Source organism: Paralichthys olivaceus, chromosome 4 (genome assembly GCF_024713975.1).
Source record: "Paralichthys olivaceus isolate ysfri-2021 chromosome 4, ASM2471397v2, whole genome shotgun sequence".
NCBI classification, from domain to species: domain Eukaryota; kingdom Metazoa; phylum Chordata; class Actinopteri; order Pleuronectiformes; family Paralichthyidae; genus Paralichthys; species Paralichthys olivaceus.
In genome coordinates, this window is record NC_091096.1 from 1,676,283 (window position 1) to 1,698,936 (window position 22,654).

Sequence of the window (22,654 nt, forward strand, 5' to 3'; positions counted from 1 at the left end):
CGTCATTGTTGCTATGGCAGCTCAGAAGGGACAAACCAATATCTGGCTTTTCGCGATTTTTCGCAACATGAAGGCCACCGTAGTTCTTTCACTTGATGACGGGTTAAAGGTGACAGGTCGACACCGCTACATGCCGCGAAAGTTTAATTCAATAATAAATATAAAAAATAAATCATAATTTATTAGTAAAATAACACACACTTTGTTCACTTAGTGCAATTCAAGCAGGTGTTTTGTTGAAGGAAAAAAAAAAGTGGCACGTCTGTTCAGTATGACTCATTTCAATATGACTCATTTCAATATGACTCATTTCAATATGACCTGAAAGTTCTGAAATGAAACGGGTCAGTAAAAGTGACTAAACAATAACAGCCGATGTAGGAGCTGAAATAAGTGAGATAATTGTTCGTTAAGCTTTGAATCTTCCTTTAGCAGATGTACCTCCGAGCTGATATCATAGCTGCTGGAAGATGTTACACAACAAGCTAACAACAAGCTAACAACAAGTATCACATGACCTGCACCTGCCATGTGTGTATATAATATGATTTGATGCTGTAGAATTTGCTGATAGCACATGTTCGTAGTTTGAAAAAGTGACGTCACGTTTTCATCAAGTCTAACATAAACATCTTGGAGAAGGGGGCGGGGCTCATCCCCCTCCTTCTCTTTGGTTCATGTTTTTCCGCTCAGAGTGATCGTCCTGTCATTTCTCTTATCTTTGGCCAGGTCAGCTGGTTTCGGGGGCGGGGCTTCCTCCTCCTTCTCTGTGGTTCATGTTTTTTCGCTCAGAGTGATCGTCCTGTCATTTCTCCTATCTTTGGCCAGGTCAGCTGGTTGGAGAGAGAGAGAGAGAGAGAGAAACATAGAGAGACACAGCGAGAGAGAGAGAGAGAGAGAGAGAGAGAGGGAGAGGGAGGGAGGTGATTACATGTGTGGTTCCACCTGACGTCCAGCTGGAGACAACACGACACCGAGGACGGAGCGCAGCATCCCGGGGAGAAGGTGCGGGAGGAGCCGGTGACGCGGTGGAAACCAGCTGCGTCTGAGGATCTGAGTTTAAATCTGCTCCGTCACGTCCTCTGAGCTCAGACATGAGCGGAAGAGTTGGAGACCTGAGTCCTAAACAGACTGAAGCTCTGCAGCAGGTAGTTATCATCTTCTTCTTCTTCATCTTCATCTTCTTCATCATCTTCTTCTTCATCATCTTCATCTTCTTCATAACAATAATAATAATAATAACAGTGATACTCACTCGTCATTATTAGATTCGTCACATTCTGCAGTTTCCTGTGAATCTCTCTGATTCCACAGTCACATTATTTCTCTCGTACCTAAAAAGCACAATATCAATTTGGCTCTTTCTCATCTTTTACTTCCTGGGTTTCATTGTCATGGTTACATCACATCCAGTCAGTCCAGGTTTTATAAGCTGCTCCCTCTCTGATGGTTAATACAGTTCAGGTGCATTAGTGGGTTTAGTGGGGGGGGTGTAATATTGTGTAATGATAATAAACTTTATTCATAGCAGGAGGTGCTTCAAGGTCCAGTGTGTAAGATTCAGGTGAGAGGATCTAATGGCAGAAACTTAATGTAGAATAATCCTCATGATGTTTTCACTAGTTCGTTTCATCTAAATTATATGAATTGTAGTTTTCTTTACCTCAGAAAAGACCCTTTATATTGAAATACTTTATATTGAAATACTTTATATTGAAATACTTTATATTTACATGGAGGGGACCCTCTCTACAGAGGTCGCCATGTTTTTTACATTAGTCCAGACTGAACAAACTAAAACCTTTTGAGTTTTCAATTAAAGACTACCACAGTTTCTTTTTCATGTTTGGAAGGAGGGGGGGGGGGGGGGGGGGGGGGGGGGGGGGGGGGGGGGGGGGGGGGGGGTGTTCAGCTGCAACATGACACTTCAACACTAGGTGTCACTAAATTCTACACACTGCACCTTTAAGTTGAAGATGAAAGATTGAGCGCAAAGAGAAAGAAACCACGAGAAAGAATTGAATTTAGTTTAAAATAATGAATCTGACTTCACACAGCAATACTGCACGGACACAGAAACAAACGCGCTACAGATGACGAGAAGCTGACGAGCTGTAAATAAATGAATGAATATGTAAATAAATGAATTCCAGCTCATCAATGAGCTCCATCATCATTAAACACATCAGACTCACAGAGACGACTGTGTTTCACTGTGGATTAAGTAAGTCTGACTGAAGGGGAACTTTGTACACTTAGATAAGGTGAATCACACTATATGACCAAAAGTATGTGGACAGAGGAAGTGAGTTATTGCCATCACCAGAGCATATTGTTCTAAACTTAATTTAGGGAAATCCTAATGCTGAGTCATGCATTGTGTGCTGCAGACGTTGTGTGTGGATATAAACGAATGTTTCAGTTTGATAAAGAGTCGGTTTTCAAAGCGTCAACACCTCTGGGATGGATTTAAAGTGTTTACCTCACCAATGCTCGTGTTGTGGGAGAAAATCCCTGCAGCAAGTTTCCAACATCGTGTGAAAACCAGAAAGTAACAGCAGGTGTTGGAGTTCTTCTTCAAATCATTCTTTAAAGCAAAGTCACTGGAGAGTTCTGTTTTCTTTAGCTTTAGTAGAGTTTAGAGTGTTGATCGGACAAAACACCTCCGACAAGGCTAACACCCAGTCTCACCGTGTTTGTTCGGATCACCTCTGAAACCCGTGGGTCGTGCACCAGCTCTCCACAAACTGTCGGAGAAATCACTTCAGGAGCTTTTGTGCAATCTCAGTAACGGTCAGATGGAAATATGGAAATATACACGACTCTAATTAGAGAAAACAAATGTTTTGAAAATTTAAATATTTGGCTGAAGATAAACCCTTACTTCCTCTTCCTCTGCAGTTTCGAGAGAGGATACAAGACATTCTTCCTCAACTTCCCGCACAGCATGACCACTTCCTGTTGCGCTGGCTCAGAGGTGAGTTAAATTACGACACCTGCTCTCGTTCCATCCTTTTACTTTCTCTGTTTCGTGTTAAGCACTTTGTTACATTAGCATAAAAAGTGATATAGAAATAAACTTTATAGTAATACTTATTGTTGTCATTACATTTTGAAGCAGATTTCAGTGAAACAAAACTCCCTCCTCTTCCTGATTCTCTCCTAAGCGACGTAAAATAAGTGATTTAAGCAGTTTTAGGTCGAATAAATAAAAGTTCTTGAATCGTAATGTGAAAGATCTGTGGTTCCATCCCACGGCTCCTCATCCTCTCCTGTCACATCTATTTTATTTCTAATTTCAAATTAAAAAACTAATCCAACTTGTATTTCGCCTGATCCGATCTGATCACTGGGCTCAGGAGGTGGAAAACAGGAATAACCCCTTCGTCCCCTCATCTCTCTCCGTTTGCAGTAAATGTGCGTTCCTCTTCCCCATCGTCAGTTTGAGTTCATGGTGAAAATCTGCTGCTGTCATAGTGCGGGAAGCAGAAGCTGCGGTTGATCACATGAGGCGACTTGAAGCAACGCATGTAAACACTGATTGCAGCAGTTGAGAAACTCACACGGTCGTGGAACACGATGCTGAAACCACAACTGAAAAAAAAAAAGCCCAGAATCTGCTCTGACCCCTGATGTCACAGCAGCTCAACCAGGACCCGGCATCTTTTATTCTCTCAGTGTGTCTGACCGTGATCGGAGGTGGAGGTTGTGCGCTCAGACTCCACGACTCCACGCATCCGGCTAATCCACCGATAATCGCATTAAACGTTGACTACGATGAGCCACAGCTCGTCTGCCAGGAGACACTGAGCCGCTGGGTTTCTGTCGGGAACAGTCCATTCATTGATTTGAAGAGAATCACCCGAGGCCGCTCACGCTCAGAGTTAATGATTGACCTTATAATAATCAGGATCACACACACACACACATCAGGTTATAACACCATGTTGTGTGATGCAGAATTCACTTTGAATGTGGTGACATCATGTGTTGCTGCAGTGCATTGTGGGTCTGTGGTTTTGCCCATAAATGCAAAAACAGTTCGTCCCTGATATCAAACGTCAGAATGAGGCCCGAGGCGGCTGGCGGGTGTTCCTCTGGTTTGTTTATCAGCAGGAACTTTCACAAAACCTACTTTGATTTCTCCGAGAATAAATTCAGGGCTCTTGATGAAAAAACATCACATTTCTCAGTGACGCTAATTAACACATTTAAATGTGGCGTGAGACGGTTGGACCTTGTCGGAGACTCACAGTGCGAGGGTGGTGTCATCCGCTGTTATCAGATGAACTCCAGCCACGCTGTAAACTTTTATCACGGCTTCAGATAACGTCACAGGTTTGATTTCTGTGTTCACAAGTGGCCACACATGGGACACACACCCACTATTCTCTTTATTACCAAGTATTTCATATTCTTCTTCTCGACCACTCAAGTTGCATTCACCCATACGATGTCAGGGCAATCTTGCAGTCGGGGATCGAACCACCGGCCTTGTTGACAGTAGACAGCCTTCTTGAACTCCCAAAACATCAATCTCAAATCTCTCAGCGAAGCCACTGATGATTACGTCCTGTTGGCCGTACACTTACTCCCGACCCACAACAACACTTGTCTCCGTCTCCACGTCCTGCCCTGTCCCCGTCTGTCCCTGCCGGTCACTCCGAGCCCTCGAGGCCACGGTTACGCTGCCAGAACGGAGCGTTAGCTGCTAAACTTTAATCCACTGCTGGAGGAGGTATAGTGAGCGTCGCTGCAGAGCTAATCACCTTACACAGTGAATTAGCGTTGTGTGTCCATGTGTCCCCCGTCCCTCACACTGTGGTTCAGTCATGTCAGAGAAGAGGATCGTTACTCTCCGAGGCCTCAAAGTGAATTCTTACTGTTTATAAGAGATTCTTGTGTGTCGTGGTCCCTGCAGCTGCTTTTTACAGAAACCTTTAAAAAAAACTCTTGTGTAATTTCTTCGCGGCTAATTTCTTTCACATGATGGTGATTTAGTGATCGACTTGTTTTTCCCCTAATTCTGTTGGTTGTTAAAAGGTTTACGAAACAGTTTGTTCAGTGTTTTCGGCAAACGTTGTAGTTGTTGGTACAAGGAAGCTGAAACTAAATAAAGACAGGATAAAACAGGATCTGAAGATGTTTAGTTTTAAACTGGTCTCATTATTATCTCCGCCGAGGAGGTTTGTGTGTTTGTCAGCAGGATTAAACAAAAAGTACTCGACGGATTTCCAAGAAACTGGTGGAAGGATGAGACACGAGTGAGGACAGAAGTCGGATCAAAACTTTCTGTAACTTTTAAACATGTTCGTTTTGAGAATAATTCTTGGATCTTGATCTGAATCTAGTGGATTTAAAAGTGATCTGATAGAGACACTTGTTTTCAAATCCACATCCATCTGTTTATGTAAAAAAGTTTAAAGAAGCTCTGCTATTACACAATACACGTCTTTATCTTCCTCATATCTTTTTCTACGGACGTGCTTGGTTATCATTTTAGATATGGTTCTGTTTTTATTTTATTTCCTCACAGACAGTTTCATAACTTGGAATGAGACAGTCAGTCATTTTTAAATCATACATTTCATAAGATCGAGACCAGTGAGATACACTGACCTCCTGGAAAGTCTCGAACTACTTTCTGTAGGTTTATACATTTTATTCTTTTTGGGGTGAGCGGAGGAAAATGTGGAACAGAGAGAGAGACCAGAAAATAAAACCATGACTAGATGCACCGATATCTGAGATCACCTCATCAGTCTCGTTCGGAGGAGCTGAGAACGTACAGGAGACATTCACCTGTTTGTCCTTAATGTTTTTTTAAAATAACTGTATGAGTTATAGTGTCATATGAAGCATAGCATCTCTCTGTTCTTTCTCTGTTTCAGCCAGAAACTTCAACCTGCAGAAGTCGGAGGCCATGCTGAGAAAGGTAACGTGACATCTCATCTTTTCCTCTTCAGAACAGGCCTCATGTAGAAGTGAAATGGAAAGTGGAGGTAGAACCTTGCTGCCCTCTCCTTCACTCACTTATCTGTGGTGTGTGAAAGTGCAGTCTCCTCCAGCGGCACAGGAGTGGCAGCAGATTACAGAGGTAACGATTCTCTGTGGGGAAACTGAGTCACTGCTGCAGACTGAGGGGATCAGATAGAGATGACACAAGATTTACAGCCTCCAGACTTAAAGCTGCAGGAACTGATTAATACCCGATAGGGGGTTGAAAACAACAAGCTGACGAGAGGAGCAGCCCTGACGAGCCGACGTCTCATCAACAATAACATCCGACCTTCTTAACGTATAATGAATTAAGTTATCACTTATAAATAAAAGTACGGTGGCCCTGAAAGCTCAACACAGTCGAGACAACAAACACAAATCGACAAATCAGAAGCAGAATCGTCGCATTGTTGTTTGTTCCGGTTGTTTTAGTAACGTGCAGTAAAAAGATGATCATATCATAGATAAACCTCATCAGACTCACAATCTACTCTGCAGCTGCCTGCGTCAGCTTTCTATCTGAACATTTACAAATCAGAACAGTTTGTGAACATGTGTTTGCACGTGTGTACTGTCGTGTGTGTATTTGCACACGACTGATCCCTGTCCTGCTGACGGAGCAGGTTTCACATCATCTACCGACTAAAACCTCCTAAGCCACTTAATTCACCACACTGTGCTCGGGGTGGGGGGTGGGGTGGGGGGGGGTCGGTTGCCGTAGAAACAGTTTCTGTCGTAACTCAACACGAATTCATCTTTTAACTTCACGCCCGTCTTTTCTTCCAGCACGTGGAGTTCAGGAGACACATGAAAGTGGACACGATAATCACAGAGTGGCGTCCACCAGAGGTAAAAACAGGACACGTGTGAACCCCGCGGACAGAAACTGAGTCATTCTGCTCACTGATGCTCTGATGTTCGGCTGCAGGTGATAGAGAAGTATCTGTCCGGAGGGATGTGTGGTCACGACCGCGAGGGAAGCCCCATCTGGTACGACGTGATCGGGCCGGTGGATCCCAAAGGCCTCTTCCTGTCCGCCTCCAAACAGGACTTCATCAAGTCCAAGATCAGAGACTGTGAGATGCTGCAGCAGGACTGCACCCTGCAGTCACAGAGGGTGAGAGACCGGAGCCCTTCAGGGGACGTTGGGTTGTGACCATGTTGTCCTACAGTCTCCAGTTATAGAATTTAAGGGGCTTCTCATAAAGGGGCCCCCTGCGACTCGAGGTGGCGTCCACGTAAATTTTTCCCAGTCAGGAAATCATTTTTCTGATTATTCAGACGCCTCATTAACGCACAGTTTCTAACTACAACCTTACAGAGCTGCATTTTCTTCTTCTCTTGTTTCTTCAGTTTATCAACTTGAGTTTAATACTTTTTGTTGATAATTTTGCTTTGGATGAAATATCCTAAAGTTTAAAGGTATTTTAAAGGAAACTTTTTCACTTTTCACATTTTAACGCATAGCAGACGACTTAACTCTTATTTTCAAATGTGATATTAATTTGACTTTTTATTTTATTATGCAGTTTTTATGGGTTTTTTTACATTTTGGCCAAAAAAACCTTTGAACAATAATTTCTTCCTTTTTTAGAAATATTTCATTAATTTCTGTCTCATTTGGAATCATATGAATTTCTCACTTTTCTCACTTGATGAATCAAATTGTACAGTTTTATCCAACGTGACCACAAACTTATTTAATGACCAACCTGCTCTACCACCTTTGCAATGTTTTATTTACATTAATACATTTTTCATCCAGCTGGGGAAGAACGTGGAGTCGATCACGATGATCTACGATGTTGAAGGTCTGGGTCTGAAACACTTATGGAAGCCTGCTATAGAAACATATGGAGAGGTACACACACACACACACACACACACACACACACACACACACACTACGAGGTGATGCATTAGAATTAGTCTGGATCTTAAAACGTTCTCTGCGTCACCAGATCCTCCAGATGTTTGAAGACAACTACCCAGAGGGTTTGAAGAGGCTGTTCGTCATTAAAGGTGAATTCCTCCAGAAAACGGATGATTCTTGATTATTGCTGCTTAAACGTCTGGTTTGTACCTTTACCTTTATTTTCTCTTGCAGCCCCCAAACTCTTTCCTGTGGCCTTCAACCTCGTCAAGCACTTCTTGAGCGAGAACACGAGACACAAGATCAATATCCTCGGAGGTGAGACGCCGCGCGTTATCGCATCAGATTTGAAAAGAACGTTAGATTCAGATGGATTTTTTTTTTTTAAACGTGCGCTGCTGTTTGACAGCGAACTGGCAGGAGGTGTTACTGAAGTACATCGACGCGGAGGAGCTGCCGATGATATACGGCGGTAAACTGACGGATCCTGACGGAGATCCTCGCTGTCGCACCCGGGTGAGTCAACCACTCAGCGTCCTGTAGTCTGCTTTGTAGAGAAGAGGGCTGACGGGTCGGAGGAGACAAGTGGATGCACGTAGACGCAAATTACCCCTTTGTAAAGGGATCCACCCACAGGGCAGGATTTACTCAATGCAAAAACTATAATTTAAGTTCATCCAAAGGTTTGTTTCTCGTGATCAGCAGATGAATCCGCACTCTACATCTGTTCTGCTGAAATCAATGTCATCACACACACAAGGGTCAGTTGTTTTATGGAAAATGTTTGAGGCAATAAAAATGTGTTTTTATCTTATTTTTTTATTTTATTTTATCAGAATTGTGACACAAAAGTCAGTTGCTTTGAATGAGGTCACTTTACTTTAACAGGAAACACGTCTGTTCTGAACGATCAGCCCTCCTCTCTGAAGTCTGAAAAAGTCTGTGCACATTATTTTGGAGTAGTTTCATGTTTGTCGTCTCTTATCTCTGAAACTTTCCCCTCCTGCTCTGTAGTTTTCTCTCTCTGGCTTCCCTCCTGCGTTAGCTTGGCAGCCACAGCTTTGTTTTGGAGACAGAGCAGCTGGTTTTTTATGTTTACTGCTGACGTGTTGTGAGTTTACATTTGAGGATTTGACTGGCAAATTATGTTCTCATCGCACCAGCTCTTCCAGTTCCTCCAGGCAGAGAATAATTAATTTGCCTGAGCAGGAAAGTAGAGTCTGATCCAGGCAGAAGTTTTCTAAAGGACTGGATCATAGAAGATTCATTTTAATTTAACATTTCTGCAGACAATCCACAGAAAGCTGCAAATTAAAAACACTTCTGCTTCGCTGTGTAGAAACGACAGATCCTCGGTGTAGTGTTGAGCAACTAGTGAAGGAAACAGCAGCTTGAGGCTTCATCCACTCGTCTACACTTTCATTTGAAAACACATTAACACAGATTCGTCCACACGACTCCGGAGTTTTAGAGCCGGTAAAGTCTGGAAACGCTGCTGGTCCCGTTTTAGTTTGAAAACTCCGGACGAGCAGAAACTGAGATGTTTGGAAACAAAGACGTCGGTAAACTGTCGTGTGGACAGAGATCGGTTTAGTTTGAAAACCGCTGCTGTCAAATGAAAACGTAGTTGTGTGGATGCAGCCTAACAATAGAAAATACTCTAGATGAGAGAACTGACGTGTGTTTGTTACTGTTTCTGTAGATTTTTAATTGGGCCCAGGACAAATGAGGAACACAAGGAAAAGAAATTCATTTACGGCCGTGTTCAGGAGACGATGTTTTTCTATTTTCTACCGTTTCTGTTTGTTGTTTTTCTAAAATCTTTTTGGTTAGCTAGCTGTGTCATTGACATTATACTGTGTGGTTTTTATTGGACTGTAGAAACTATTAGACTGAGAGCACGCTCATGATGATAAATGAATCTGAAAGCAGGAGCAGCACTAGACACATTAATGAACGTGATTAACGACAGCTCATGTAAACATCTTAATGTTAGCAACTTAGCATAAAGACTGGAGGTGGAGGGATTCAACAAATCACTCTGTTCAGTAAACTCAGAGATTCTCACATTTCACCAAACAGATCTTTTCAGTTCTGTGATTTAAAAAGGTTCCAGTGAAAATACACTGAATGCTCTCAAATGGAATCGAATATTATAAAACACGATGATGGGTTCATATTAATCCTGTTACTCTCAAAATGTTACTGTACAATATTAAATGAAAGTTTCAACAGTTTTGCAGTTGCGGTCCCTGACAACTAGGGATTGCTGCGGCCCTTAGATTTAACGAAACGTATATAAACAGTGATTCTCAGAGTTGTTGTCGGACTCTGTTCGTCTGTTTCCGTCTGTTTCCAGTCTTTGTGCAAACCTCAGCTCATCTTCTCATCTAACTGGAAATGAGTTTGTTTCCATCTCATTGTTCGTTTACCGGTTTGACGGAATAATTACATCCTACGATGTTTTTGTCAAACTACAGGAAAGGTTGTTGTAGTTCTTGATGTCTGTTTAAAAAAGTTATGAGCCGTGCAACAGGACATTAAAAACTTCAGAGCCAAGTGTCATTGAGCATTTCACTAATTAATAACCAGTTGTTCTGTACATCAGCCATTTATTGATCTATAAATAATTACAGATTACATTACAACGTAATTCATTAATTGATATTTAGATTGTTTATTAAAATATATTATACAGGAAATCAATAAATAGTTCAAATTTATGAGCGGTTTACAAAAACGACGTAAAATCCTAATTTAATAATACATTGATATTGATGTTGTTTGTTTGTAGTCATAATATATTAACATGTATTGTAAATTAATGGATTCATGCAAAGTGTATTAATTTATTAATTAATGAAATGCTTCGTTACCATTGTGTGATTCTACACATTGTGAGCTTCTTTCTTCACTTCATATGTTTCTGCTTCAGTTTGTGTAAAGAACCAAAATGTCGGGAGATGCCTGATGAAGTCTAACAGAATATTTATATTAATATTTATAGATGTGTGTTTTTCTTTCTCTCTGTATCTTTTCTCTTTGTCTGTTTCCAAATATCTGCCCAGTTCCACTTTAGCAAGATTTGTAGAGAAGTGGTTTCAGATGAGTTTGACCCGGATGTGAGAACTGAGCAGCATTAGAACCACGAGAGTTTCAAAACTTTCTGTTTCACCATCTCAAGTTTTGTGATGAAGTGTGAGTGTGAGCGTCAGGGGTTTGATGTCGTGTGTAATAAACAGGAGAGTGGAAAACAACCCTCGCTGGTTTTTTTTTTTCTGGGGTCACACTTTGATATAGTTTGTGCTCAGAATGAAACAGAATCACAGTAAGTGAAGCTTTTGTTTTTCTTTCTTCAGCTTCTCAAACGTTTCATCTATTAACCCTTCGACTCCTGTTGCCTGACTCTTTGTTGTCTCTGTCACAGATAAATCACGTCGGCCCAGTTCCTCCGTCGTACTACGTGCGGGACCACGTGCAGGTGGACTACGAGCAGTGTTTGACCGTCAGTCGAGGATCGTCAGAGCAGCTGGATTATGAGATCTTGTTCCCGGGCTGCGTCCTCAGGTCAGTCGACAGACATCAGGGAGAAAAGACTTATTTAAGTTGTGCTGGTATCCTGGATTAGTTGATTGATGGAGACGTGAACAAACAAATTGTCTGGTTCAAGCTCTTTAACGTTATATATTACAAGCTAACACACAAATGACAAGTAGCCAATATGGCGGCTCATAGATGCAGCGACCTTACGATCTCCAACAAGCATTATTATGGTAATTTACTATTTTACAATTTTACAACCGTCTCATTAATTATTGAATTCATTAATAAACTAAACTAAAGAGCATATGCAGTAATCAGTGTTCATTTATGCTATGGCTTTAAAAATATTATACATTTTTATATATAAGTTTATATATTTATATATTAAATGTATATGTTATCATTAAAGTAGTATCTTGTCTTTCAACATGCTCATAATGGCAGATTTTAATGAGACGTTATTTTTCCCGTCAGGTGGCAGTTTTCCAGCGAGGGGGCGGACATCGGCTTTGGGGTGTTTCTCAAGGCTAAAAAGGGAGAATGGAGGAAAGCGGCTCAGATGCAGGAAGTCGTTCCCAGCCAACGCTACAATGCCCACTTGGTGCCCGAGGACGGATCTCTGACCTGTGAGCGCCCCGGGGTCTGTGAGTAACCACTTCAGCTAAGCAACACGCTGTAACATATTGAGCAACAGCGCCCTCCGCGTCCACACGTGGCGACTAACTCTGTTCTTCGTCCGCAGACGTTCTGAGATTTGACAACACCTACAGCATCTTCCAGAACAAAAGGATCAGCTTTACAGTCGAGCTCCTGCTGCCTGACCACTTACTGCCCCCGCAGGCCAACGGGGGCTCCGGCAAGAGAGCGCAAGCGGAGGACAAACTGTCGTAACTGAGAAGGCGACTCGATGTGCCTCCTCCATGTTGTCAGATCAGTAATATTCAGCCACATGTAAGCACAGCCTGACGTACTTGATTTGCTGACACACAGTTCGGTCCAACATGGCCTCAGACGACCGTGTGCACACTAACAGTGTTTAATCTGAACGTGTGATGAAACTTTAATAAACCTCCATGACCTCATTCAGAAAGTTCAGATCTCCACCGATAAGCATTTATGAAACACACTGATGTCTGAACTATAAAAAACACACACACACTGATATATATATAAATATTGAATCAGGAATTTTTTACTCGCATATCTAACATAAGTATCAGCTCCTCAAAATCTCTATTGCTCAGGCTCTGAGACAGATTTTAGTTTAATATGTTTATTTTAGCCAATAGTTTGATTAACTTGAGCTTCAGAACTTCTCTACTCGGACTTGAATGCAGCAAAGATCCAGCGCACTGATTAGCTGACAGGAATATCTGGGCTCATACAGTTTGATAAGATCTCAAATGTAGAATCTGAATCGTGTTTTCAAAGCAATGTATTTTAAGTGGATTCTGTAATTAATTCATGCTTCATGCTTATATGTTGATTCTTTATTTATTTATTTATGTTCAGGATTTCATTACAGATAAGCTGAAAGCCGGATCATCCACAGTTTGAGTCAGTTTCTAAAGTCCAGTATAAACCACACAGTATAATGTCAATGACACAGCTAGCTAAGTAAAAAGATAAAAAGAAATTAGGCCTCGCGTCTTAATTTGGTTGTTTTCTTCATGTGGGTCATGTGGTCACGTGACAGGAGCCTGAAAAATCAGCAGAGGCGAAGTCTTGACAGAAAAGACCCGATCAGCAAGAGGTTGTGAGCGTCTACGTCTACGTTTCCGCTCATCCACTAAAACGCTGCACCAGAGTTTTCAGATTAAAACGGGACCAGCAGCGTTAGTGGCTCTAAAACTCCAGAGTTGTGTGGACGTGTCTGTGTCAATGTCTTTTCAAACAAAGACAAAGACATTTTAAAATGCAATCACATACTTTCCTGTTCGGAACAACTATTAAATCCTGGTGTTGTGCAGCTTCACGATGACCTAACTCACCACAAGTAAACAGAAACGATAACTGTTGAACTGACTTGGAAAAGAATCAAAGCACTTTGATAAATATGATTCATAACCCTTAACTTTAGGTTTAAGTGAACAACCAGAGGCGCACGTGATGTCAATACTTTTATGTTTGACATTTTCAAATCTGTTGGGGCAAAATAAACTTACTGTTTTTATTTTCAACAGCAAAGAAATATATGGTATTTTTATAGCTACTCTCAGAGATGCACTGAACTGAAGATGAAGATGTATGTGTGATGTCCGAGAGCCTCCGGAGTTTCTGCAGACTTTCTCTGGCTCGCCCCCCAAGTATAAAGTCTGCAGGAAGTGCGGGCCAGTGTGAGAACGCAGCAGGAGATCCTCTGTAGGATTCACCACGGGCGAGTGGGGGGGGGGGGGGGGGGGGGTCGATGACGCCTTTAACACGCAGCAGTCGCAACATTGAACAAAACTAAATACTATTAATATCTCTAGAAGAAAAAGCGAAGCCACTGACGAAGATGCCGAGAGGGTTTGTGGTGACTGTGGCCGACGGCTGTGTCAGTGTGCTTTAAACAAAATCACAGATCGTGCTGCCTCCGCCCGCTGCACCATCCCCCGCCCGATCACTCTGAGCAGAGAATCTCCTGCTGTGTTGTGCATGTGTGAAAGAAAACCTCTGGAGAAAGTTCCTCAGGAGGTCGTGTCTGAAAGTGGCTTATGTTATAGAAAGCAAGTGAAACTATGACCTTCAGAGACGGAGCCCCTCACCTTCACACATGCAGCATGTAGGTGGTGAATGTACAATATGAACTTCCATCAGAGACTGCAGAAGATTAAAAGATACAGAAACAATCAGCTGTGTGTTCTCTTTTTCACAGTCCACCATCAATATTATGGACATTTCAAACTACTATTCACTGAAGTCATCAGAAGTTATTTATTTGACTTTAATTAATCTGTGAAATTCAAGATTTGAATATCAATTAATTGTTTTTGCAAAATGTCTTTTTCTCTCCATGAATTTAAGATTATTCATTGATGTTAATGTGATCACACCATATTCAAGCAGTGAGTAGATGTAAATAAAGAACTTCATGTTCACATATTTATTATTTATCATTACATACAAGGGGAAAACTGAATCACTGTTGAAAGGTTGTTGGGTTTAGAGCTGGGAGAGTTTGGAACAGCTCACAGATTAGATTGAACGTCACCATGTGTTTCTGCAGATTGTGTAGAGCGTTTGTTTACTCACTTACTCATTTACAGCAAGTTTCTGCTCATTCGGCTTGAGCTCAGTTTAACTGGCGTGTGTGAGCTGAAGGTTTGACTGCTCCTGTACCGGCTCTCGAGATTCACGGAGGCCTGGAATCAAACGCTGCCGCTCCTCCACAGTTTTTACTTGCTTGATCATAACTCCTCTAAGCTGGAGACATGTACATCTTGTATATACAGTGGTTTCTTGGATAACAGTTGAGCCGAGAAAGAGTTTTATATGCTCCTCTTGCGTTTATATGTGTTCATGTAAAAAGAGGTTTCATTTAATTTGAAATTGAGGACACAGTATTATTCTTTGCCAACTTGCCAGGGTCATTGTTAGGGAGCAGCATCTGTAAACCGCCAGTAGGTGTCAGTGTCACTACAAGAGCATTTTACAACTACATTTCAAAGTCGCCACAAATAGAGCTTATGATGTCATTATACATTACCATTTGTTTCTTTACCTGTGTGCATCATTAAGGCGGGAGGGAGAGAGAGAAAGAAAGACTGATAGAGAGAGAGAGAGAGAGTTTAATTTTTTTTTAAAAACAAATGAATATATTCAGTCTACAGAAACCATAGACTGTATATAAAGACAGAAACGCTGGAGTGTTTTTACTTTGAAAAGTGCACAGGCAATATTGCAATCAATTATATTTGTGACATTTGTTTAACAGATAAGCATTGAAACTGTGTAGAAACTAACGGATCCACGGCCGTTCTGTGGCGCAACCACAGCCAGTGTGGCCCTGCCTGATAACACCAGACGAACCAGGTCTGAATTTCCTCCTAGGCAGCAGGTCCCTGTGTGGGGGAGACCCTGTTGCTTATGTTATTGTAAGTCAACTAAAGTGTTGCACCACTAGGTGGAGCTGCAGCCCTGTTATGTTAAGTGTTTGATTATTTTATTTGAAACGATTTATATGTTTTAAACTGTGAAGGGATTTATTGCTGAATGATTTTGTTGACATGCACTTTTTGTTTCTGGTTAAAAACGATGTGTGATGTGACACAGTAAAAGGTACTAGCTGCTAAGTTTTTAGCTTCGGCTTCAGTGAATGTGCTAGCTTAAAAATGATCTGAGTGCATGAAAGTGATACAGATTGCACTGTTAACCCTTAAAGATGCCGCATGTGCCATAAATAAAACCTGTCGCCACCATTTCCGGACTACTAAGTCTCCGTATCCGTTCCTTTGGAGCTCAACCGCCCGCACTGGACAGGCAATTTAACAAGCAACACAACGCAGAGCAACAGCGGGTCGTTGGAGGACATGAGAGTGGAATACATTATCATTTTATTCATGTTTTATTAAGAAGTATGATGTTATGCAGAGTGCACATTAACTTCAACGTCCAAGCTTTTTCCTCACAAATCTTTTAAACAGGTGCAGGTAATTGGCTTTCTCCTTGTCCACTTCTTCTGCGAGTCTGCCGCTAGCTTCTCTGTCTCTCTGGCTCTGCCTTCGAGCAAGGTCTTTCTGATGTATAGCATTCTGAAGTTCACTTTGTAGCCTCTTGTTCTCAGAAACCAGTTCTTGACTGTAACAAGTCAAATCAACCTGTTCTTCTTTGTCCTTTAGTTGTGAGACAGGAGCCTCTTGAGCGAGCTTCCTCTCACGTAAAGCTTCCTCAAGATCACCTTTTAACTTATTGTTCTCTAAAGCAAATTTGTGATTTTTCAGAGACAGACGGCGCAGTTTTTCTGAGTTCTCCTGCTGCTGGGAGATGGCAGCCTGATGAGCAAGGTCTCTCCCACGTAGAGCTTCCTCAAGTTTATCTTGTAGCTCCTTGTTCTTAGAAACCAGTTGGAGATTTTCATGAGGCAGATTGTAAGATTCAGTTTCTTTATACTGCATAAAGACGGTAGTCTCTTCCGCAATCTGTAGAGCTTCCTCAAGTTCATCTTGTAGCCTCTTGTTTTCAGAAGCCAGTTGCTGATTCTCCTGAGTCAGCTGGTCCTGTTTTTCTGTTTCCTCAAGGTGCTGGGAGATGGCAGCCTGATGAGCGAGGTCTTTGTCACGTAGAGCTTCCTCGAGTTCATCTTGTAGCTCCTTCCTCTTAGAAACCAGACTGTGGTTTTCATGAGCCAGATTGTCAGATTCCGTTTGCTCACGCTTCATAGAGATGGTAGCCTCTTCATAAAGCTCTTCAGCTTCCTCAAGTTCAGCTTTTAGCCTCTTGTTTTTAGAAACCAGTTGGAGATTTTCATGAGTCATCATTTTCTGTGGAAACACCATCTACTGTATGTTCTTCTTCTCCGCTCGGCTAAATTGATTAAATGAGCTTCACATGTAACAAAATCACATGTTAAAGGAGAAGTTTGTTTTTTTTCAACCTGGTCCTTATTTCCAGCATATGGTGTGTAGATCTACTCACCCATGAAGGTTTGGAGTAACTTGGAGTCCTTCGGACAATACAGCCTCTAGATAATCGCATTATCTGTCGCGAAACTCTTTATTTACTATGAATCTCCAGCACTAGTCCGCTGTGGGTCTGGCCAGCATCGGAGCTAGCGTTAGCTTAGCGAACCGAGGGCGAGTTGTCTTCCTGTTTAATTAACAAATCGGTTCCCTAAGCTAACGCTAGCTCCGAGGCTGCTCGTTAGCCCGCTGAAGTTAGCTAGCCTCTCTGCTTTAAAACAATCCTGTACCGTGAAGCACCTGATGAGTGTTCGGCCATGTTGCGCAGAACTATCAGCAGCAAACTCCGTGTAAACAAACACAGCTGATCGTCAGCTGAGCTGCTAAGCTAATGCACAAACTATTTTCTTTCTAAACAACAACTGGAAAGAAATAAAAATAAATATATATAAATTAAAATTGAAAATGTATCCTGTGAAGTTTCCTAAACAAACAAACAAACAAATGGATTCATGTTTACACTCACCTCAACTCGCTGCCTGACAATCCTCTGACGAGTGTGATGGATGAAATGACCTTTAGCTGATAGAATGTTGGGCTGATTCGTGCTAACATCTGTAAGGTGCTTTAAGGTTCATGCTCGGGGTTTAATCCTCGACATGAAGGTAAAACATGTTTGCGTCCATGAGCTACTCTTAACGGGGCTGACTGCAACTGCATCTGAATTAAAAGAGAGTTTTCCTGCTGAGGGCTAAGAGCATCGGATGCCACTTCTTTTTAAGCCTTATGAGACAAACTGTGAGGTATACAAATATAATCTAAGTTAGAAGTTGGCGTGAGTCCTCACCACTAACTTCAGAGCTAAAGGCTCAGACCCTTTAACGCACACACACACACACAAGGGCAACCGCAGCCTTGATTCATAAATATTTTATGTACAAAATATTGTTACAAGTATATTCAACATATGTCACATTAGAATAATGATAAGTACTTTACATATGTTTGATCATTCTTCATATTTCACAGTACAGACATGAAAAAGATCACAATTCTAGTTAAGTGTGATTGTATACAATAAATACATGCTCTGCTCACAGGCATTTTCCTTTTATATTCTTTTTTTTTTTTTACAAACTTACAGTGCAAGAGCTCATTGTCGCTGCAGCTGTGGCCACTGTGAAAAATCCCACTTATACTCAACTGTGGACGTACGTTTTGTTTGTTTTAATACAACAGAAGACAACGCTCTAAAATAGTTTCCAAACTATCTTGTCTAAACCAAACTGATCCTTTTGAGTTCGGAGCCAAAGTGCAGCTAGTTTTTGGCAAACGTGCGGCAGAAAGCGGGACGTTCAGAGCGGCCACGTCTACGTCCGATCGACAACCCAGAGTTCATACAGAGAGCTCGTTGAACACTTGAGTTCCTTGGCACATGGTAAACAGAGACGAGTGTGGATCAGCTATACTTTAAACCTGCATGTGTTATAATCTTCCATCAGCTTGTGGTAGAAAATCAGTTACTCCGAATCATATGATCCGTACAGGGTGCGGCTGTGCATGCACGGCAAGGCTGTGGCATCGGAAACATTTATCTTAAAACTGTAAAAAGGGGATAAACTTCAATCCTTAGAAGAACCATTCCAAGTCCTCCGTACTTTTGAACCGTTAAAAACAGGTGTCATCTTTTTGGTTTTCTATTCAGAGCAGGTCTACAGGTCAACAGTCTTCACAGTCACAGTTTAATTAATACCTGGTTAAAACAGAAGAGCTGAATTCAAAACCTCTGACGTGACATTTTTTTTCCCACAAGGCAGAGAAGCTGCACTTTGTTCGTCTTATACTTTTAACTACGATGCCGAGAAATTCTTTGTTTCAGGAAAAAAGTATTTTAACTTAAAAGTCTCTGTCGACGAACCCATTCATGCTTTAGATAGGAGTACAGTGAGCTAGCTGTGTTAGCCAGCTGGCTTCTTTTAAGGCTACGTAATTGTTAAGAACCAACTGCGCAATCCGACCTCAGCGTGTCATGTTTTCTTTCTTTTAGAGGTTTTATATTTTCACTCTGGGAAAAATATGACGAGCGTTTCATCGTTAAAAAGCAACGTTAGCAGCATCCTGACATCCGTCTGCAGTCAACCCTCCAGAAAAGCTCTGGATCGGCTGCTGTGTCCCGACCACCTCCATGAATCTGGTGCTACAGATGTCAGTTGCACTTCTCCTCTCATGAGCTGTTTTATTTTTATTTTGCAGTCCTGGTGCAGTTTTCCTTGGCTACCTGCTTAAAATGTTCGCTAAGTATGACGTTCGTGTTACTGTGTTTTTTATTGGTTAGCTATTTGGTTGTATCAAATGACGTCTTTGGGGAAACAGTGGTAATTGTTAGCGGTCTAAATTTATTTAGTTATTTATTTATGCAAAACCATCACGAGCGAGCAATTCTGCTCCGTGTTCACGACTGCGGTTCCATGAGCACGGCCCTGAGACGAGAGTGAACCTCCGCTCGACAGTCGGCCGCTCGCCAAGTTGAATTTTGAGACTTTGTGGATCATATAAACAGCTGCTTGAATCTGGTGCTGATGTTTGAAGCACTTGTTCTATCACCAACTGTTTTATTTCTTTACGATGTCTGACATCAGTTCGCTGGTTGACAGCAGGTATGTAATCATGTCAACAGTGACGCTGATGTCTCTTAAGATATTCATTAGGCCTCACACATTTCAATAATTATTCCTCCATTCAGTAAAATGTAAGATATGTTTGCTTCTTTTCATTCTGTCCGGTAGACAGACTTGAATAGTCCGTCATTAAAACGATCTCTGCCCTCCGAGCTGGTGATCTAAATCATTTTTCTTTTTCGAGAACATCTTTTGTTCACTTATATCTACCGCGTCCTTCTCCCCCATGTTGAATATTATCACTCAGACACTTTAACGGTCTGTGTTTGCTGAGGACGACAGAAATCTGTAAAAATAAAGCACCTGACTCTAAACCCAGATCTCGATTTATGATCCAGTTTCCAGCGTCGGTGTCAGTGCCTCTGCTCATCTCCCCTCCTCCACTGGACGAATCTCAGATTTCAGCTTGACAAACTCCTTGGCCACCTCATCAGCAGGTCGCTGGGACAGGATACGCATCACCGTCATGCCCGTCTCGTCCGTCTGGATGCGTGGCCCCAGGGGACACCAGCACACGCAGCTCTTGCGGTCCGCGACGTCACGCAGCTGCACCACGGCCATGCCGACGACCCGGTCCGCGCGGCCAAAGCAGTAATCCTTCACGGTCACCTGGAGCTCGTAGCAGTCTGGAGACTCCTTACCCAGGATGCTGTGGGGCAGAGGGACACATTGAAAATCAGCCTCCTACTTACAATTTTCAGGTGCACACGTCTGGATTTGAAACTCACAACTGGAAAGCCTCGTTGAACTTCGCCGTCCAGCTGTTGTTCTTGGATTTCGTGGTGAACTTGCGTTTCTTGTCGGCCAGAAAGGGGCCGATCACGGAGACGTCGGCGAAAGGCCGGAACATCCCTGATGTCTGCCACTTCATGTCGTTTACAGCAATGACTGGATGGACAAAAGAGAGGGAACGAGAGACAGAGATGCACGAGTTACATACTGTATGTTAAGATTCATATAAGATCATATTGTTATCCGTTTTATTTTCCTATGTTATATTGTATTTTGGTCATATTTTGACTGTTTTCAAAATTAACTTGCAAACGTCTGAGACGTACTTAAGATCCAAATATTCCATCACAGGAAATTTGATTTAATTTTGAAATTGAAGACATTTAAACTAAAATTAGGAACATTTCATAAAAAACAAATCTGAGTCAATTCCCATATTTAAAATTTAACCTTAGATTCTGTTCAACCTTGGTTGTAGAAAATCGATTGTGAATTTTCTTTTTTCTTGTTGTGGATTTAGTTGCCGTCAGTTTTAAAACTCAAGCTACAGATGTAGTTCACTATAAAACATTTTTTTTAAAGTAGTTTCAGCTTTTAGATGATTTTCTAAGTGATGATGGGAAATGGTAACCTGTGCTTTGGTCAAGAGTTGAGAGTAACAGACAAAAACAAGTATGAATGATCCTTGAATTATAATTAAATCAGATCTAAAGCCTGGTACAGTTTGTATTGAAGAGGTTTAATTTAAACATTATAACTGTATATTGAACAGACTGACGGTTGACTCACCTCTGACGTTGACCTTACGTTCTTTCCCGAGCATCATATCGATCTGGAGAACGGCCTCTCCGATCGGCTTCTCCACCCCTGAACCTGCACGGGTCAACACAAATATTACATTAAACATTAAACACGTTTAGACTTTAATCTAATCGTGTCTGGTCTTGATCCTTTGGCTGCTGCAGGGATCTTCTTTCTTTACTTTACAACTCAGCTTCGGACAAAGACATTCACATTTCTATCAGTTCTGCAGAGGCTCATGAGGAAATTTCGTTTTAACTTTATTTAGTATTTGATAAAGTGATGATTTTTAATTCAAAGCATAATATAAAAGCCCAAGTATCACACAGGAAATGGGAATAAAAAGCATAATAGCTTTCATGGGCAAGGAAGAGAACCTCCACCACCTCCGACATTTCCCTGTGGAACCTAAGGAACCACAAATATTAAGAGTGTTGTGAACTTACCCCGATCAGGTCGAATCTTTTCATTGCCGGTGATTCTGATGCCCATCCCATCATGCACTGAGACAACAGGAAGAGAAATTTAGAAATATTTCATCAGTTTGAGACACACAGGGGACGTCTGACCACGATATACCTGTGTGTGTGTGTGTGTGTGTGTGTGTGTGTGTGATCACCCTGGGAGTGTTGCGTGGTGACAAAGGTTTTGATGAGAGCATCGGTGCTCTGGGAATAAAGGGAGAGGGCGTAGCGCAGGGACGCCAGTTCAGGACTTTTCTCCACAAACGCCTTCTTCAGCCCGTTTCCTCCAGCGTGGAAGTATTGCTGGAAGAAGAAAGCATCAGGGTGAAGGCGAGGACCAATGGATGAACAATAAAAACAAGACATACGACACAATTAGAACAACAAAGTACAAGTACAAATACACACGAATAGTCAATACAATAAATAAGATATCAGAAAATAAAGTTGCTGAACTTGTTGTCGCTCTACCAAAATCCACTTTTTCATTGTCAGATATGTGAGTACACGCAGGTCTCCACTCACCTTGATGGTCTCCAGCCCTGCGTCGATGATGATGCACTGTTTGGGCGTCAGGGTTTTGGCTTCACCTCCTCCCTGCAGAGTTCACACGCTCACATCAGACAAACGTCTCTTACAGGCAGCGTTGAGACGTAACAAAGTACATTTACAGATGCTAATTTAGTGTCTTTTTCATAAATCTGTACTTTACTTAAACTGATTCAGGTACTTTTCACTCTGACCCCACAACATATATCGGCAAATAATTACTGCACTACAATTTACAAAGCATCAGCTTTTATGTTCATATTGTTTTTCATATTCCAAGAACAAATCAATGATTAAAATGGCTGCCGCTGCCTGCGGGGCGTCACCTTGAGATTAGAGAGTCCTTTAGCCGCAGTGAGGAGTTGAGCTCCCTGCAGAGTAAAAACAGAGAGAGACACGTCACAGTTTCCTCTA

General features: G+C 41.8%; 2 protein-coding genes across 8 annotated transcripts in view; one reads left to right on the plus strand and one right to left on the minus strand.

Moving 5' to 3' along the window:
• The first annotated feature begins 765 nt into the window (after window positions 1–765).
• On the plus strand, window positions 766–14,247 carry LOC109641525 (SEC14-like protein 2). Its single transcript, XM_020106019.2, has 12 exons — window positions 766–1,148; window positions 2,902–2,977; window positions 5,892–5,935; window positions 6,787–6,849; window positions 6,929–7,117; window positions 7,766–7,861; window positions 7,962–8,022; window positions 8,108–8,191; window positions 8,283–8,389; window positions 11,301–11,440; window positions 11,891–12,060; window positions 12,159–14,247. Exons 1-12 carry the CDS (start codon window positions 1,095–1,097, stop codon window positions 12,305–12,307), a joined length of 1,233 nt encoding a protein of 410 aa, XP_019961578.2. The 5' UTR covers window positions 766–1,094; the 3' UTR covers window positions 12,308–14,247.
• Window positions 14,248–17,930: 3,683 nt separating this feature from the next.
• The window catches only part of LOC109641527 (protein unc-13 homolog B-like), a 108,228-nt gene continuing 103,504 nt past the window's right edge, over window positions 17,931–22,654 (minus strand). For all 7 annotated transcript variants that reach the window (XM_069523263.1, XM_069523259.1, XM_069523262.1 and 4 more), the window contains 7 exons: window positions 22,567–22,611; window positions 22,217–22,288; window positions 21,847–21,994; window positions 21,674–21,730; window positions 21,216–21,299; window positions 20,423–20,582; window positions 17,931–20,343 (listed from right to left, as the gene is read on the minus strand). In XM_069523263.1, coding sequence (XP_069379364.1) covers window positions 20,061–20,343; window positions 20,423–20,582; window positions 21,216–21,299; window positions 21,674–21,730; window positions 21,847–21,994; window positions 22,217–22,288; window positions 22,567–22,611 — 849 coding nt within the window. In that variant the 3' untranslated portion in view covers window positions 17,931–20,060. The remainder of the gene's footprint in view (window positions 20,344–20,422; window positions 20,583–21,215; window positions 21,300–21,673; window positions 21,731–21,846; window positions 21,995–22,216; window positions 22,289–22,566; window positions 22,612–22,654) is intronic.